The sequence below is a fragment of the Crocodylus siamensis genome, chromosome 5, assembly GCF_052110815.1.
Source record: "Crocodylus siamensis isolate JL-2025a chromosome 5, ASM5211081v1, whole genome shotgun sequence".
In the NCBI taxonomy this organism is placed as follows: Eukaryota; Metazoa; Chordata; order Crocodylia; family Crocodylidae; genus Crocodylus; species Crocodylus siamensis.
In genome coordinates this window covers 71,015,641-71,031,433 of record NC_143399.1, presented here as the reverse complement: position 1 = coordinate 71,031,433, position 15,793 = coordinate 71,015,641, and the positions used below count along the sequence as shown (strand labels likewise).

Below are 15,793 nucleotides of genomic sequence, written 5' to 3'. Positions count from 1 at the left end.
GTGCATCTTCAGCAAGTTTGCAGATGACACCAAGGTGGGGAGAATAGTAGATACACTGGAGGGTAGGGCTAGGTTTCAGAGTGACCTGGGAAAATTGGAGGATTGGTCCAAAAGAAATCTCATGAGTTTCAACAAGTACAAATGCAAAGTCCTGCACTTAGGATGGAACAATCCCATCAACCAATACAGGTTGAGAACTGGCTATTTGGGCAGCAGCTCTGCAGAAAATGGCCTGGGGGTTACAGGGGACAATGAGATGTATATGAGGCAACATTGTGCCCTTGTTGCAAACAAGGCTAATAGCATACTGGGCTGAATTGGTATGTGTGGTTGCCAGCAAGTCAAGGGAAGTGATTATTCCCCTCTATTCAGCACTGGTGAGGCCACATCTGGAGAACTGTGTTCAGTTTTGGCCTCCCACTACACAAAGGATGTGGATAAATTGGAGAGAGTTCAGTGGAGGGCAACAATAATGGTTCAGGGGCTGGGGTGTATAGCTTAGGAGTAGAGGCTGAGGGAACTGGGCTAATTTAGTCTCACAGCCTTTAACTACCTGAAGGTGGGGTTGGAAGAGCATGGAGCTAGACTGTTCTTAGTGGTGGCAGATGACAGAACAAGGAGCAATGTCTCAAGTTGCAACATGGGAAGTTTAGGTTGGATATTGGAAGAATTTTGCCAGTAGGAGGATAATAAAACATTGGAACAGGTTACCTAGAGAGGTTGTAGAATTTCCATCCTTGGAGGTTTTCAAGACCCAGCTAGACAAAGCTTTGGCTGGGATGATCTTGTTGGGGATGGTCCTGCTTTGAGCAGGGGGTTAGACTAGATGACCTCCTGAGGTCCCTAATTTTGTATGATTCCAAGAAGGTAAGAAATTTTATCTGTTATTTTTCATTCTATTTTTCATTCTCCAGACTGTATGGACATTTTTTTGCATTTATTTTCTTCCGCATAATAAATCCTTTTGATGTTTTTGTTGCCTTACTAGTAGACTGTGATAAATTGTGATCTCAGAACAAGTGCAATTCCAGGCATGCCTCTTCTACAGAGGAGGTGACCTTTACATTTCGCCTCATCCAAGGGGAAACCACCTGGAGCTGGCAAAGATTCCCTTGCTGAAGATGTACAGTCTGCTGTATGGCAATGTAACTAAGGCTTGTGGGGCCAAAGAGACATTGCAGGAGCAAACCTGAGTATGTTCTTTGAGACAAGCAGCACAAACACAAGGAAAAACCTGGGACTCTGAGGCCAGATCTATGACACTGATGTTGAAGTATGCTTAACTACCAAAGTCTGAGTAGGTCATCCTTTAAAGTAATCACAAACTAAAATGATTAGCAGGCATATGTAAAAAAACCACTTAGATACATTTTAAAGGAAGGAACCTTTCCTCTCTTCTGAATCAACTTTATCACTAGAAAATCATTTTTGCCCAACTTTCTGAAATGGTTAAAACCATCATTTTTCAGCTTGAGAAGCTGAAAGGGGTTGAGTGCAATATTACATATTTAAGAAATATGTTCTCTGTATTATCTCGGAATGCAGCTGCAACATCAATTAGCAGAGCTAAAAACACTGTGATCGCTAGATTATAAATACAATGAATCATGATTGCTAAACAAAGGGGGTGCATTAATTATCAAGCAGTGCCAATGTTGCATCAAGCGCAAAGCAGCTAAATGAACAGCTCTTTCTAACAGACTCTGATTGCTGGAATAGCACAGATGGTGCTTCTGCAGAGAAAGACTACTAATTGTTATTTATCTTACCTTCCTACACTTGAGTTGTTGTAGTGTCTGGTAAATTTTAACTGACATAAAACACCTCAACAACAACAAGTTCAAATTAATGCATGTTTTCTCCCCCAACTATCCTGATGATGTTTATGATTTTGTGTTACACTTCAATTTGGATATAATGCCAGTTAAATCCTATATAAGCCTGTGAAGTAAACAAAAGAAACTTCACCCAATTTTATGTTATATCACCTTTGTAGACTGGATTTTTTTTTCTGCATATTCCCTTTTAGAATTTTCTGATAATGTTATTCATAGCTACTGTAGTCTGATTGAAAATATACTTTTTACCAAAGAAAGCACCATCAATTATTTCCATGACACAACACCACTATTCAGCAATTTGTTAGGATCAGAACAGAGTTCACAACATTATTATGCATTCTGTATATTTTTACTCAGGGGGAGAGAGGAATTCAGCTTCATTTACAAGTGCTGTGGACATCCTGCTGAGGCAGCAAGACGCTATCACGAAAAGGGGAAAGAATCCTGCATAAATTATATGTTATTTTTCAAAGTGTTGCATATTATTGCACATGACACATAAAGGGAACTAACTGACCAAGCAGTTACCTTGGCTTCTAGTTTTAAGATGTCAGAAGCCTGCTCTGATGCACAGTCTAAAACTATTATTTTATGCAAAGCAGCCTGTACATTTTCTAGGCTAGAAAAAATGTGGATAAACCTCATTTTGACTTTTTCTACTTTATCCCTTTAACTTTATACCTTTAATATGATGTACAGAGCTTTAGTTGTGAGTAATCAATTTCACCTCATAAACTTGCATGCCAAAATGTCAAGAGCCTTGTAGCTGAAAGGCCCAAAATACCCACACACCAAAAAGCTGAGAGAAAAATAAGCAGAAAAATCAATTGATTGAGGGATCCAGTTCAGTCTGATGTATTTATTTTTATTGCCCTTGTATACATGTAGGATCTTGCATATAAAACCTGACTTTTTAAAAAGGACAAGAAAATCAGTAATATTGAATGACATATTAAACTTCCTTTTAAACTTTGTCACATAAAATCTAAGAATTTGGAGCAAATAATATGGTAGCATGTTGTGTAATAATACTGAAAGGTACATCCTGATTAAAGAATATATTCTGAAATGAACAAGGTAGATATATTATTCTGAAATGAAGCAGGGAATACTTAGTTTTTTTAGTTGTCCAGATTGCATCCTCATTTTGGTTTATTAGCCCTATATTTGCCATCTGTGTGGACTTTCTATTTTATAAGACTTCAGCCATCAGAATCAGAACCTAATCACATCTCACACTTACTTTAAGTGGAATGGTGAAAGTGAAAACCAGTACAATTTTCTAGAAACACAATTCTTATAAACCCACTGCCCCCCTAAACCCCTCCCACCAACCAAACAAAAAAACAAAACCCACCCACCCAACCCAACCCAACCCAACTCAAAACAAAACAACTCTGCTAAAAAAAACCAAAAAAACAGGCAAATCCTAGAGCTCAAGCTCAAAACTGACATTGCCAAAATCCAGCTGTACTGGTAATCTCTTGATTCCTAGATAAAGATGTAAGAATTGGCTTAATGTAAAACTAAACATTATAAAGCAAACTCTTCTTCTACATCTTGAAATCACTTTATAAATTAAAATAATCTTCCTCACACCCAGTAAGATAAGCAAGTTTTTAATCCTTATGTTACAGAAGGGGGAGCTCAGATAGTGCAATTAATGTCTTGCCTACAACAAAGAAGGATCACATATCAGGAAAAGATTTGAACAAAGTTCTTCCTGATGTCAGTACTCCAGATAAGCCAGTAGACCACTATATTCCTGCTGCTCAATACAGACTATAATGCACATATACACAGTGACTCATTATATAATGACATGTACATGTTGGAGGCCCTAGGCTGACTGCCATCACTATAGATCCTGTCAGAGGTGACTGGTAGAGGAAAGCCAAAACACTGAGCATTTCTCAAAAAAATGGTGGTAACAGAGGAATGTGTGCTCAGGGGTATGTGTTTTGAGATGACTCCATTCTCAGTCTTTGGTGCTGAATGTTTTTATGCATATAAAAAGAAATAAAAATGATTAAAATAGGAAGTAAGGGCACTTATTCTCTAGGAGATATGTGTGTGTGTGTGGGGGGGGGGGTGTGCTTTAATTAGTGAAGCTCTGAGAACCGCGCTCATTAAAAGTGCCCACAGCATCATGTGTATCAGCATCTCTGCGCTGAAAATGTCAGGGGATGTGGGACTGCACTTTGAACTAAAGCTAATCAAACAAGCTTTAGTTCAAAGCCCCCCATGTGACACTGGAGATTGCTGGAGTGTGGTAATAACCATGCTCCAGTGGATTCTATTAATTGAGTCAGCTCCAACACATTGTAATTACAGCATGTCAGAGCACCCTCGCTGCACATGCATAGGGTGCCTATACACATGCTCAGGGAGGGGAAGGCATTTTAATTAGAGCAGGGACTCTTTAAGTAACGCTTATTTGACAAGCATTAGTTAAAGTGCCTCAGCAGCCATTTTTAAACCTGCAAGGCCTTGTACACGTGATACTGTGGCAATGCTAGAGCATTCTAATTAGAACATGTCAAAGCATGTGTATAGGTACCTCTACTAGAGAACAACTCTGAGTTAGCTGACTAAAGCATAGCAGTGATCCTTAGTATCTCTCTGGGATGCATACAGAACCCCCAATACTTGAATTGGATCAACTTCTGAAGACACACAGCCACCTCCCTATTTCTATAAAACGGAGCACTGACATTCTGGGAGAGGGTAATAGTATTACTTCTACACTTTAGTCAGGAAATTCAGATTTGCTCATAAGCAGCTCTCTGGGTGTCCAGTAGGGAAAACAAAATTCTTTGCATAGTGCCTAGAAAGGTAATTAATTACTTTGAGAATATGAAATTGCTCTTGCCTTTGAGTAGGTAAAATGGTAATATGCCTTATTTCTTAATGCCACAAGTTGTCCAATCTATACATAACCCAATACATTTATTCCAATAGGATTTCAAAGCCATGAAGGAATGTTTCTGGACTTGCCTAAGCAAGACGACAAAATATTTATTATTTCCCCTCCCCCGTATTTTGGTTGTTCCTTTTTAGAACCTGAAAATTAGGGAAATTCTTTTTAAAAGTACAAAAAAGTTCATAATACACAATACTCTACATATTTTAATTATACATATATTATTAAAACCTATAAGAAAACATGTAATTTAGCTGAAATAAAGGTTAGCATGTCAGCTAAATACCTTTTGATTATATAAACAAGGAGACAATACAAAAAATTGTACTACATTTTGTGCAAAAGCCTTTAAACATCATTGGATGGGATCTTCAAAAGCACTTAGCATTTTCTAAGTTCTCACTGGAGTCAATGAAAGCATTTCTATATATTAAAGACAGGCATAATTTTGCCAAAGCTGAGTCTTCTAGAAACTTTGATCCAATAAGTTAATCAAATAGTATTTTAGAACAAACGTCTTGCTTTGGTCATCTATTGTTGTAAGTACTCGGTGTGTCTACTGAGATACTACACTGCTGTAGCTCATTGCTATGGCGACATAGCACTGGTGGGCACTAACCGCAATGCCGCTGTTAGTGCACAGTAGCAATGATTTTCTGAGCACTAGGGTCAGAAACAACTCATGTGCTGCTGGGACTACACAGTACTGATGGGTACTGCACAGCCATTTAGTACTTAGTGCTAAATACTAAATGACTGCACAGTACCAATGCACACATGTAGATGTGCCCATTGTTTATGACTGAAGGGCTGAATTTTCTGGCAAACCAGACACTCTGGCCCTTCATTCATTAGCTTTAAAATCATTCCAATTAGATTTTTCTCTTGCTACATTTATAGTTTTCTGAATACTGTGTAAAATTCCCTTACATATTTCCACATACAATTATTATCATTTGCACTATAACCATTTGCTAGCATAAATTCCTTCTGATAGTGGTTCACAACCATTTTAGACTCAATCTGGATAGACTTGAGACTGGATAGGCTCAAGGCACCCTGCAGAAAATGGCTGCTCTCAGTTTTTCCCCTCTTTTGACTACAGAAAAACTAATAGAGAAGTTTTTCGGTTGCGAAGAACTAAGACAGACTACAATTCTGGATTTCAATTTGAAATCTCTGGGTTTATCTTGCAAAACATGTATGTAAGCCTCATAGTGTTTGTAAGTCTCTCACATTGTTTGGCACTCCTCAGCATCCCTAAAATGTTCTCAAAGAGCCCCAGGGTACTACTGCATCCTGGTTGAGAATCACTGCCTTACAAGTATATGTCTGAATTCATCCATGAATAGCTAATTCCAAAAAGCAGAGCCTGTGAGATATTAATAATGACCTAAATCAACCAGAACATAGTTAATTTCTTCCAGAACATATTCATTACATTTTGCATACTATATAGATAATTATGCCGCAATTAAAACCCCCTCTTTTTATATAAGCTTCTGCCCAAGACAGAGGTGTACCAAGTTCCAGCAGCCTCCCTGGCAAAGCAGTAGGGGGCACCACAATATGCTATCATCCATCCCCCAGGAGACTTTGCTATGGCAGGTGCAGCATCATGTTGCCCTGCCATAGAAGGCCCTTTGCCTAGTAGTGTATTAAGGTGGAGAGGTGTCAAGTTGAATGGCACCCCCCGCCCCAAAGGAGTTTTGCTACAGGAGATGCAGCTCCTTGCCCAGCAAACAAAACAAGCTTCCCAGGAGCTGCCCCTGGTGTCCTGTTTGGTCTTTACCATAACCCTTCGCTCCCCCTCAGATATGCTACTGGGTGAGGAGCTGCACCTCCCATTGCACAAATCCATGGGAGAGGGGCACTGTTCCATTCAACCCCACCCGCCATATACTACTGGTGTAGACTGATTCATAGACATTAGGGTTGGAAGGGACCTTGAAAATCATCAAGTCCAGCCCCCTGCCCCGGGGCAGGAAGTCATCTAGGGTCAAAGGATCCCAGCAAAATAAGCATTGAAACGTTTCTTGAATGAGTCCAGAGTAGGTGCCTGCACCACTTCTGGAGGGAGTCTATTCCAGGCCTTCGGGGCTCAGACAGTAAAGACATTTTTCCTTATGTCCAGCCTAAAATGGTCTTGGAGGAGTTTATGACCATTGGTCCTTGTTATCCCTCAGGGCGCTCTGCTGAACAGATGTTCCCCCAGACCCTGATGCACAACACTTACGTACTTATAAGCAGCCACCAGGTCATCTCTGAGCCTGTGCTTTTCCTGGGTGAAGAGTCCCATGGCTCTCAGCCTTTCATCATACGGCCTATTCTCTTGCCCTCTGATCATGCTCATGGCTCTCCAACTATAAATTTATCAGGGGAGGACAGCAGGGAATTGGAGATGCACTGTTTACCAGAGTGCCCCAGTGAGTAACTAGGAATAAAGGGTGCAAACTAGTGGAGAGTAGATTTAGGTTGGGCATTAGGAAAATTTTTTTTCCAATAAGGGTGGCCAGAGTCTGGAATGGGGTTCCAAGAGAGGTGGTGCTGTCACCTAACTTGGAGGTCTTCAAGAGGAAGCTTGACAATCACCTGGCTGGGGTTGTCTGACCTTGGTCCTCTTTCCTGCCAGGGGCAGGGGGTCAGACACAATGATCCTTCCCTATAATCTATGAATCTGGACTCTCTCAAGCTTCTTGACATCCTTCTTGAATAGTGAAGCCTAGAACTGGATGCAGTACTCCAGCTGCGCCCTCACCAAGCCCGAGTATGGTGGGAGAATGACATCCTGAGATTTACTTGAGAAGCATCTATGGATACAAGCAGAGTTTGGTTTGCTTTATCAGCTGCGACATCACATTGGTGACTCATGTTCATCTTGTGGTTAGTCATGGCCCCCATGTCTCTCAGTTGTGGTGCAAGCGAGTGTAGCACTGTCGAGCCTATAAGAGTGTTGTGGAGTTTTTTTCCCCCCTGAGGTGGAAAAATACCTTGCATTTTTTGGTATTGAACGTCATCAGGTTTATATCTGCCCACTTACTAAGCTTATTCAAGCCTGCCAACTTCAGAAGATTGCCTGGCTTCTATGAGTGGGTGGCACAGATCTGCTCCTGCCGTAACAAAGACTCCTGATAGGGAAAGCATTTTGCATGCTCTCTAAGTTACACTAGCTACTAATAGGCTAATTGCATCCCTCTCAAATTATGCTACTGGCCCAAAGAACTGTTTCACCAAAAACTAGTTATTTGGGGCATCTCCCAGGGAACCAATGCAGAAGTGATAATATAAGAAGTCAGAGCTTCCCAAACTCAGAAACTAGTTATAAATACAATTTATTATGACTGAAAAGAAAAATTGGATTCAGAAAATTCCAGATCATCTGACTAGGGAGGGATAAAAGGATAAAAAAGAAAAATGGAAGGGAGAAAATCATAATAAATGATAGAGTGAATATAGAGAGTAGGTGAAGAGAGGTGTTTAGGGACCACACTTACAAGTATGAAAGTTGAGGTTAGTTAGCTTGTCGTTACAGACAGAAAAATACATTAGATTAGAAGGAATGTTGCTTTCCAGTTATACACTGGTCATTCCACAAGTCTCCACTTCTACATGCAGCAGCACGGCTGTTGAAATGGCATGTCTACCTGATACAGATGAGAAGATGTTTGCTAGGTTTCCTGATAAAACAAATTCTACTGTATTACTTATTAAGTTTAGCAAATGGTAGTTTGAGTACCATCGCATTAACAAAATAATGAAGGCTGAAATCCTTCATTATCTTTTTTAAGTGCAACATAAATATAGCAAAATATTTTCTACAAGCATTAAGGTTTCAAGCATTCATTTAATACAGAATCTGCTACTCCAGAGTATATTACTAGAGAACTCAAGAATGTGATTACTTGGCAAGAGATATACACAGGGTTTTTTTTCTTTTATTAACCCTAAATTGGAGGTGTGTAGATAGGTGCTTGCATTTTTACTGTGCTTTTATCTAAACACAATCAAATACAATATATCCTTTGCTGGGAATAAGCAGTTCCCTTTCAAGGAAATAAAGCTGTGAATTGTAATTTGGTATAGAACAAATACAAATTTGGTATAGAACAGACTCGATATTAGCAAACATATTAATTGCTAATATCCAATCAAGCCGTACTCTGATTCTAGTGATAAAATTGCTAATGATACCATAATCATTTGCAGTGCTATGAACAAACTGTAACTTGGTGGAGCAAGTAGATTATTGTGCAAAATAGATAAAACTAATTCAGTATGTCCGTTTGATGAAGCCTATTAAATTGACTAATTTAACACATTTGGTTAAATAGCTTTCAGCTTACATTTAATGATGCTATCTTTTTTTTTTTAAGTAAAAACTGTGCCTAATTACTTTAATGCAAACCTAGGCTGATGCATCCACCAAAGGTCTGTAGTTGTAGCATTATTTACACATTTTGATTAGCTGCATTTGTAATACTTGAAAGATACGGGAACAATGAGAGGGCTTCATAAATTGCAGAAATGCTTACTATTAAAACTGTTTACAAGGTGGATATAATGGGTTTAAAACACAAAACTTTGCATATTTTATTTTATTTCAAGTGCCAAAAATGAGAATTTTTTCAATAAAACAATATGGAGATATTTACATCTCAGTGTACTATGGGAGGAATCATAATGGACTGATTAATTGGTATACCTTTTGTTCATCTTGCCTTAGAAAAAGGCCAATTCCCACATCATACCTTAATATACCTAGCAAATTTTTAAAGCCCTTTATAGGAGTTAGAGAATTATTTTTGCCTACTGCCAATAAAAGGCAGATCTCCTGAAGTATTTTGTCTTGTATTAACCTTCTAACATCAACCTTTCAGTATTTCCATATGTAATGCTTTTTTTCACTCACAGCTCATCTTCACAGCTTGTCAGACAACACTAGCTACATAATATTTCAGTCTGAATAGATGAGACTGCTCTGGTTTGTCAGCAATGTTTACACAATAGCATGCTTGAATTTGGATTTTAAATATGGTCAAGAGTGTGCACAGTTTGAAACTAGCTAAATGACAAACAGGGGTCTAGTTGGAACAATATATTATAATCTAATTATTATTCTGTAACTAAAGGAGAGCATCAAACATTTTTTGAACTTCAGGGAAGCTATATGAATTTACTGGAAGGAGCTGGTAGAAGTTACTCAGCTGAACCTGTACTGATTATCATTTATTGTCCAGGAATAAAAAAAGCTACCTCTGAATGCTATTCCTTATGCTGGCAGAAATTGAATTTTGGGGGGTGAAAGAAATAAGGCACATTCTGGCTCTTTGTTTGGCAAGAAAAGGTTATAGGGAATCAATATTTCCTCATGTCTATGTTTGCTTAATGTGGACAAGCAGCAGCCATTAGGTAGATGGTTAAGACTCCCTGATTCTTCATTGGCAGGCCAGCCACAGAATGAATTAAAAGACCTTTGCTGTTGCTCTAACTTATGTCATTACTATAAAGTCCCAACTATTTCTTCCAAAACTTTGACTGTCATTAAAAAAGTGTGAACTTCATCATAGGTTTAATTGCCAAAAGGCATTCTTCATATTTATCTGTGTTCTGAAATTTCAAGTTTTGCTTTAGTTCAATGAGCTTTCAGGCAACCCTATTTTTGAAAGAAGTAAACTGTCTTATCTTTGCAAGAGAGTATGCCAGAGTTGAAAGCAAAGTAGTTAAATATGACATTAAGGACTGGAAACAAAATAGTCTGTGATGCTGAATTTGTTGTAAAAACAAATTACTACTCAAGTACCATCTTTGCAAATCACCATGAAATAGTTTGTGCATCCCAGGTGTGGGTTAGAAACAAGATGTCTTCTTCCACTGTACCTGGAGTGTCTCCTGAATTTGGTGAATAAGCTGACCACAACTGAAGGTCCTGCATTCCCTTGCTACCTCATAGGGCTGGAGCTTAAGCCATGTCTCTTTATCTTCACATTGGTCATTAGTGCTTTCTACCACAAACACTCTGCACCACTATGAACTGCGGCAGTAATTATGCTCCATCTGTCTGTTGTTTCAGTATGATCCAGGAGACCCTTATCTCCTGATACTCTTCCTTGGGAGGTTGGAGTTCTTTTCTGATCCTAGTACAAGTCTCAAAGCCAGCACAGGCCAAAGACACCCTTTTCAAAACCTCTTCTTTTCTAGGCTGATCATGAATCATGTCTTTCTTTGAACAGTAAAACAAACCCAACCATACTGCAAATGTTGCAATCATCATATAAAATCGGAATAACACTGGTAGCAGATACCTGAGCCCATTAGGAGCTCCTTAAAACACAGTGTCCTGATCAGAAAAATGTAAAAGAGACAGAAATTACTTACTCTCTTCCCAGGAGGACCAGGTGGGCCAGCTTCACCTGAAGGGCCTGGTGGACCCTGAAAATACAAATGATCCATAGTAATATTTCAAGGCTATTTGATGAATGGTAGTAAAGAAAAAAAGTCTCTCTCCCCACCCCCACCTCCCCCCACACAACCCCTTAAGCACAACAAATGTAATTTGGAATAATATAGCATCTTTCATTAAATAAAAGAACTTTATAGTTGGTTAAGATCAGAAATGCGGGTAAAAATGATGCCTGATTACTCAGCAAATCTTAGCCTGAATGTATTTAGAACCCAGTCTGGGATTTTAGTGAATCAAACACAACCATATTGAGGGGTTTTGTTCCCTTTCTTTTGTTAGTTATTGGAAAACATTTCAAACTAAAAGGTGTAACAGAATAACATGTTCACTATCTGCCTCATTTAATTAAAACTGTTCTTACGTTTTTCAATCTTCTGCCTTTGTGTGAGCTTCTCTACACTGTTGAGACTGATTAGGTTGTTACTGAACTAGGCAACGGCTGTCAATTTCACATTCACTTTTATTAGAATTCAATTACTTTTGCAGCGTTTACTACAGAGGCAAATGTTCCATTATAGATAATATACCCCAAAAAAGGTTAAAAATGAAGGACTAAGTTCATCCCTGATGTTACTCTACTAAAGTCACTAGGATTATAAACAAATGTGATCCAAGAAATTAATGTGTGTAGGCCAGTATGAGATATAACAGTGTTTTAGCTTCTCTCATTTTTATATCTTGGCATTCAGCTTTACAGATAATTCTGTCAATCATAATGTTCACCAAAATACATATTTACTACAAATAAGCTAGAAAAGGACAGGAGCTGGGAGCTGAGCAGCACTGGGGCAGGGTAGCTCTCTACCCCTCCCCACTCCTTCACCTCCCTGTTGTGGCGCTGTTCAAGCAGGGAAATCCTACTTCTGAGGCAGCTCCCAGCCAGAAATGCCTGAGCAGCCAGGGACTGCCACTTCTGCAACAACTCCACATCAGCCCCTGGCTGGGAAGTGAAATCCTTGAGCAGTCTAGGGCAGGTCAGAAGCTGACATAGGACAGCTTTTGGCCAGCCCCAAGCTGGGCAAGGAAGGATACAACTCCCCAGTCCCAGTGCTGCTCAGCTCCTGGCTCCTGTGGAGAGCCAGGAGCTGAGCCATACTGGGACACAGAGGGCACAGAAAGAGCAGTATGTCTTTATAACACTAACAGCATGCGCAGATGTGCCCACTGAATTTCACTGGAATCTGGGTATCTCTACTTGTTTCCTACAGAAGCCAGGTATGCATTTATCACCACAAACTGTGTCTATATTTGATCACACTCAAAGCCTTATTGTAATTAGTGCAGAAATGAATGGATAGTTTACAATGAAGGTAAAAGGAAAAATTATTTTAAAATATTCTCATATTTTAATTTGGTTTTTTTTCTTAATATTGAAGAATACGTCAAACAGGAATTATTAGTGTCAAATTTACTTACAGGCTGACCAGGGTCACCATCTTCACCCTTCTCCCCACCGGTACCATCCTGACCCTGCAGATATGTGAGAGAAAGAAGCTCAATATTTAATTTAATTTAATGTTGCAATGCTACTTGTATGTTCAGATGCACTACTCTTCCCTAGGATATATTCTTAAAACTTTATTAGATGTTGTTTAAAAAAAAAAAAATCCATTATAGGCTCTTTATTAAAATTTATCAGTTTTTAAGATTCCAGAAACACTATCAGCTGGAACAATATCACTCAGGCTAGACTAGAGTTTCTCAACTTGTGAGTTGTGACCCAAAAGTGGGTCACAAGAATATATGAAAGGGTTGTGAACAAACTTAAAAAATGGATTATTCTTTGAAGGAGAAAAACATGGGAAACTGTGGCTTTTCCCTTGTGGGGCAGCAGAGTTCCAGCCTACTAGGGGCTGCTTGGGCCCCCCACACCACACCCTCCCCCACACACTGGTGGGCTAGGTCCTGTGAGCAACAAAGGGGCAGCAAGTTAGGAGTGAGAGGCACTGCATCAGGCCTGACCATTGATGTTTACAAGTGGGCCCTGGTACAAACAAGGTTGAGAACTACTGAGCTAGACCACATTACCACTGAAGTTCATAGAAATTTTAACTTTGGTTTCAGTAGAAACCAGGATAAGGCTATCAAATTGCTTTGCCTAGATACTTACACCAGGGCCAGGTTCACCAGGGGGTCCAGGATCTCCAGGGAATCCAACAGGTCCCTAGATAAATTGGAAAGGAAACCAGAGAGATGTCATCCACCACCAAGTGTGTAAAAGTTATTTAAAAATACTTTAAGGAGACAATATTTAACTCAATACACACTACAGAAATGCATATACAGCCCTATACATTTATTAAATGAATCAATGTTTTATTTGACACAAGAATGGTTTACACTTCCAATGCACTTGTCACTTACTGGATTACCCTTAGGCCCATCATCGCCTGGAGGGCCTTTAGCACCTGCAGGTCCAGCTGCCCCAGGTGGTCCAGCTTCACCTTTTTCTCCTCTTTCACCTTTTGGGCCCTGTAAAAAAAAACATAGAAAATATTAGCTTTCTGAAGCAGCATAGTCAGAAGATGGAAGGGAGGCTATAAAATAAGTACAACTAAAAGCCTACATTTTAAACTTTCAGAAGTGTCAAATTTTATCATAAAAACTTGTCTTTTGACTAAATGTTATGTCCAAACCAGTCTCCAGGTTGAAATTCCAGAAGAACCCAGGCCTAGATTCACATCTGCACCTAGATATTGACATCCAGGAAGATTTATAATTTTGAATTAACTTTTCCATTAACAAAGAAAAAAGTAATACCTGGAAGAAATAGCTTTATTGAACAAATACATGGTAACTTGTTGGACATAAGAGATAGATGTCCACAAGCGTAATTGCATTGTTAGTATACAAGAGGTGAGCTATAACAGAAAGCAAATAAATTACATTTTATAAATATCAGTTCTTCAGTTAAAGTGTGAGGAAAACATCTGAGGATCTCATAAGTAATCTGATTATAGGAAACCAGAAATTCCTCTATAGGATTTTATACCATGTAGCCTATTTTACCAGAATTATTTTAAAATATACTCACAGATGTACCAGATTCTCCAGGAGGTCCAGGGTTACCTGCTTCACCAGGTTCACCCTGTAAAGAGATAATGATTTATAAATAAAAGTCTTTTACTTTCTCTGCTTTTATCTGTACAATCTTTTGTTGAATTAAAAATATGCCTTGTACTGAAAGTTTCCTGTTTATCATTTTTCTTCCGAATGAAAGAAAACAAACACATGTTGACCATCTGCATTTTTCTTCCATCATCATTTTTCATGTTCTCATCTGGAAGCAAATCCTTAAGAAATAGCAAATACCGATTGAAAATTAATTTCCATTGATGTTTAGGCTTTATTTCTAGGTCTTTAGTGATATAATAAATAATAAGGCAAGCCATAACAAAAGAATAAAATAATAGAATAGCAATAATATTTTAAAAGAGACCACCAAGACCCACACTGTGCTTTTACTGCTGAAGGGAATTATTTATTAAACCAGATGGCTTTTAAAAGAACACCATATGCAAACAATCTGTGCAAGTCAAAGATTCTACCATATTAAGTGAACATTTAAGGTAATTTATTCTCTTTTTGAGCCAAAACACAGTACGGTGTATGTCAAAGTCTGGCTTTGCAAGCACTACTTTTAAAGTTTAGTTATGAGCAATTATTTTCTAGCTCAGTAGACTGATAAATATACCTTTATAGAAAACTAGTTTGTTACTAAAATGTTCTGGTACTAATGCCCTGAATGTATAAATCTGTGAATACATAACAAAACCTGTTTTCTAGCCAGTGTGCACTCAGGTGAGAACAGCATGATTTACTTAAAAGATTTTTTGATATAATGTGTGGAATTACTTATACCTTCTTTTTGCTCAACAAACGACAAAAGGAAAATTAGAAAAATATTCAATTTACTCCAATAGAAAAGTTAAAAGTTTAAGCTAAATTTATACCTTTTTTAAAATAATGGAACTGTGTCAAACTTGGTCTGAATTTTGCTTTAAAATAAGAATAAAAAAAATCATGTAGATCAACAAAAAATGAAAGACCTATTCAGAGAATTAAAATGTACATATCATGAATTAAACTGCCTAGTCTCTTCAAAATCTGAACACTGCATACACCTCTCCGCACTACAACTCATTTTACATAAGGGGCATGTCTTCAATCTTCCTGTGGAAGGGGTCATTTGTCTAGTCTGTATTGAAGCACACATATGATAAAGATACAGATGTAGCTTAAACAAATTGCTCTTCTGCCCTGGAAGAATTTTGACCGACTTCAGCAAGATTAAATATGGCCCACTGCATAGGCACAACTTTTATTTTTGCCAGGGAGGAGGACTAAGATGATGGACATGTGGAAAGTTTTGCACATTTCATGCGACAGTCCTCTTTTTTGAGGGGGGGGAGGGCCTACAGGCTTCCATGTACTCAGCACATCTAGCCCACTGTAAATATGGTTCAAACTATAGGAAAAAGATAAAGATTTTTCTGCTGATTATCAGAGTTATCATCTGATAATTTCTGCAGGTTATCTGATAATTATATGATAATTATCTGATCTGAT

At 38.5% G+C, this 15,793-nt stretch overlaps 1 protein-coding gene across 9 annotated transcripts in view; it reads right to left on the bottom strand.

Moving 5' to 3' along the window:
* The window catches only part of COL11A1 (collagen type XI alpha 1 chain), a 256,244-nt gene that overhangs the window by 30,833 nt on the left and 209,618 nt on the right, over positions 1-15,793 (bottom strand). For all 9 annotated transcript variants that reach the window (XM_090048879.1, XM_090048883.1, XM_090048880.1 and 6 more), the window contains 5 exons: positions 14,259-14,312; positions 13,589-13,696; positions 13,335-13,388; positions 12,641-12,694; positions 11,140-11,193 (listed from right to left, as the gene is read on the bottom strand). In XM_090048879.1, the coding sequence (XP_089905005.1) occupies positions 11,140-11,193; positions 12,641-12,694; positions 13,335-13,388; positions 13,589-13,696; positions 14,259-14,312 (324 nt within the window). The remainder of the gene's footprint in view (positions 1-11,139; positions 11,194-12,640; positions 12,695-13,334; positions 13,389-13,588; positions 13,697-14,258; positions 14,313-15,793) is intronic.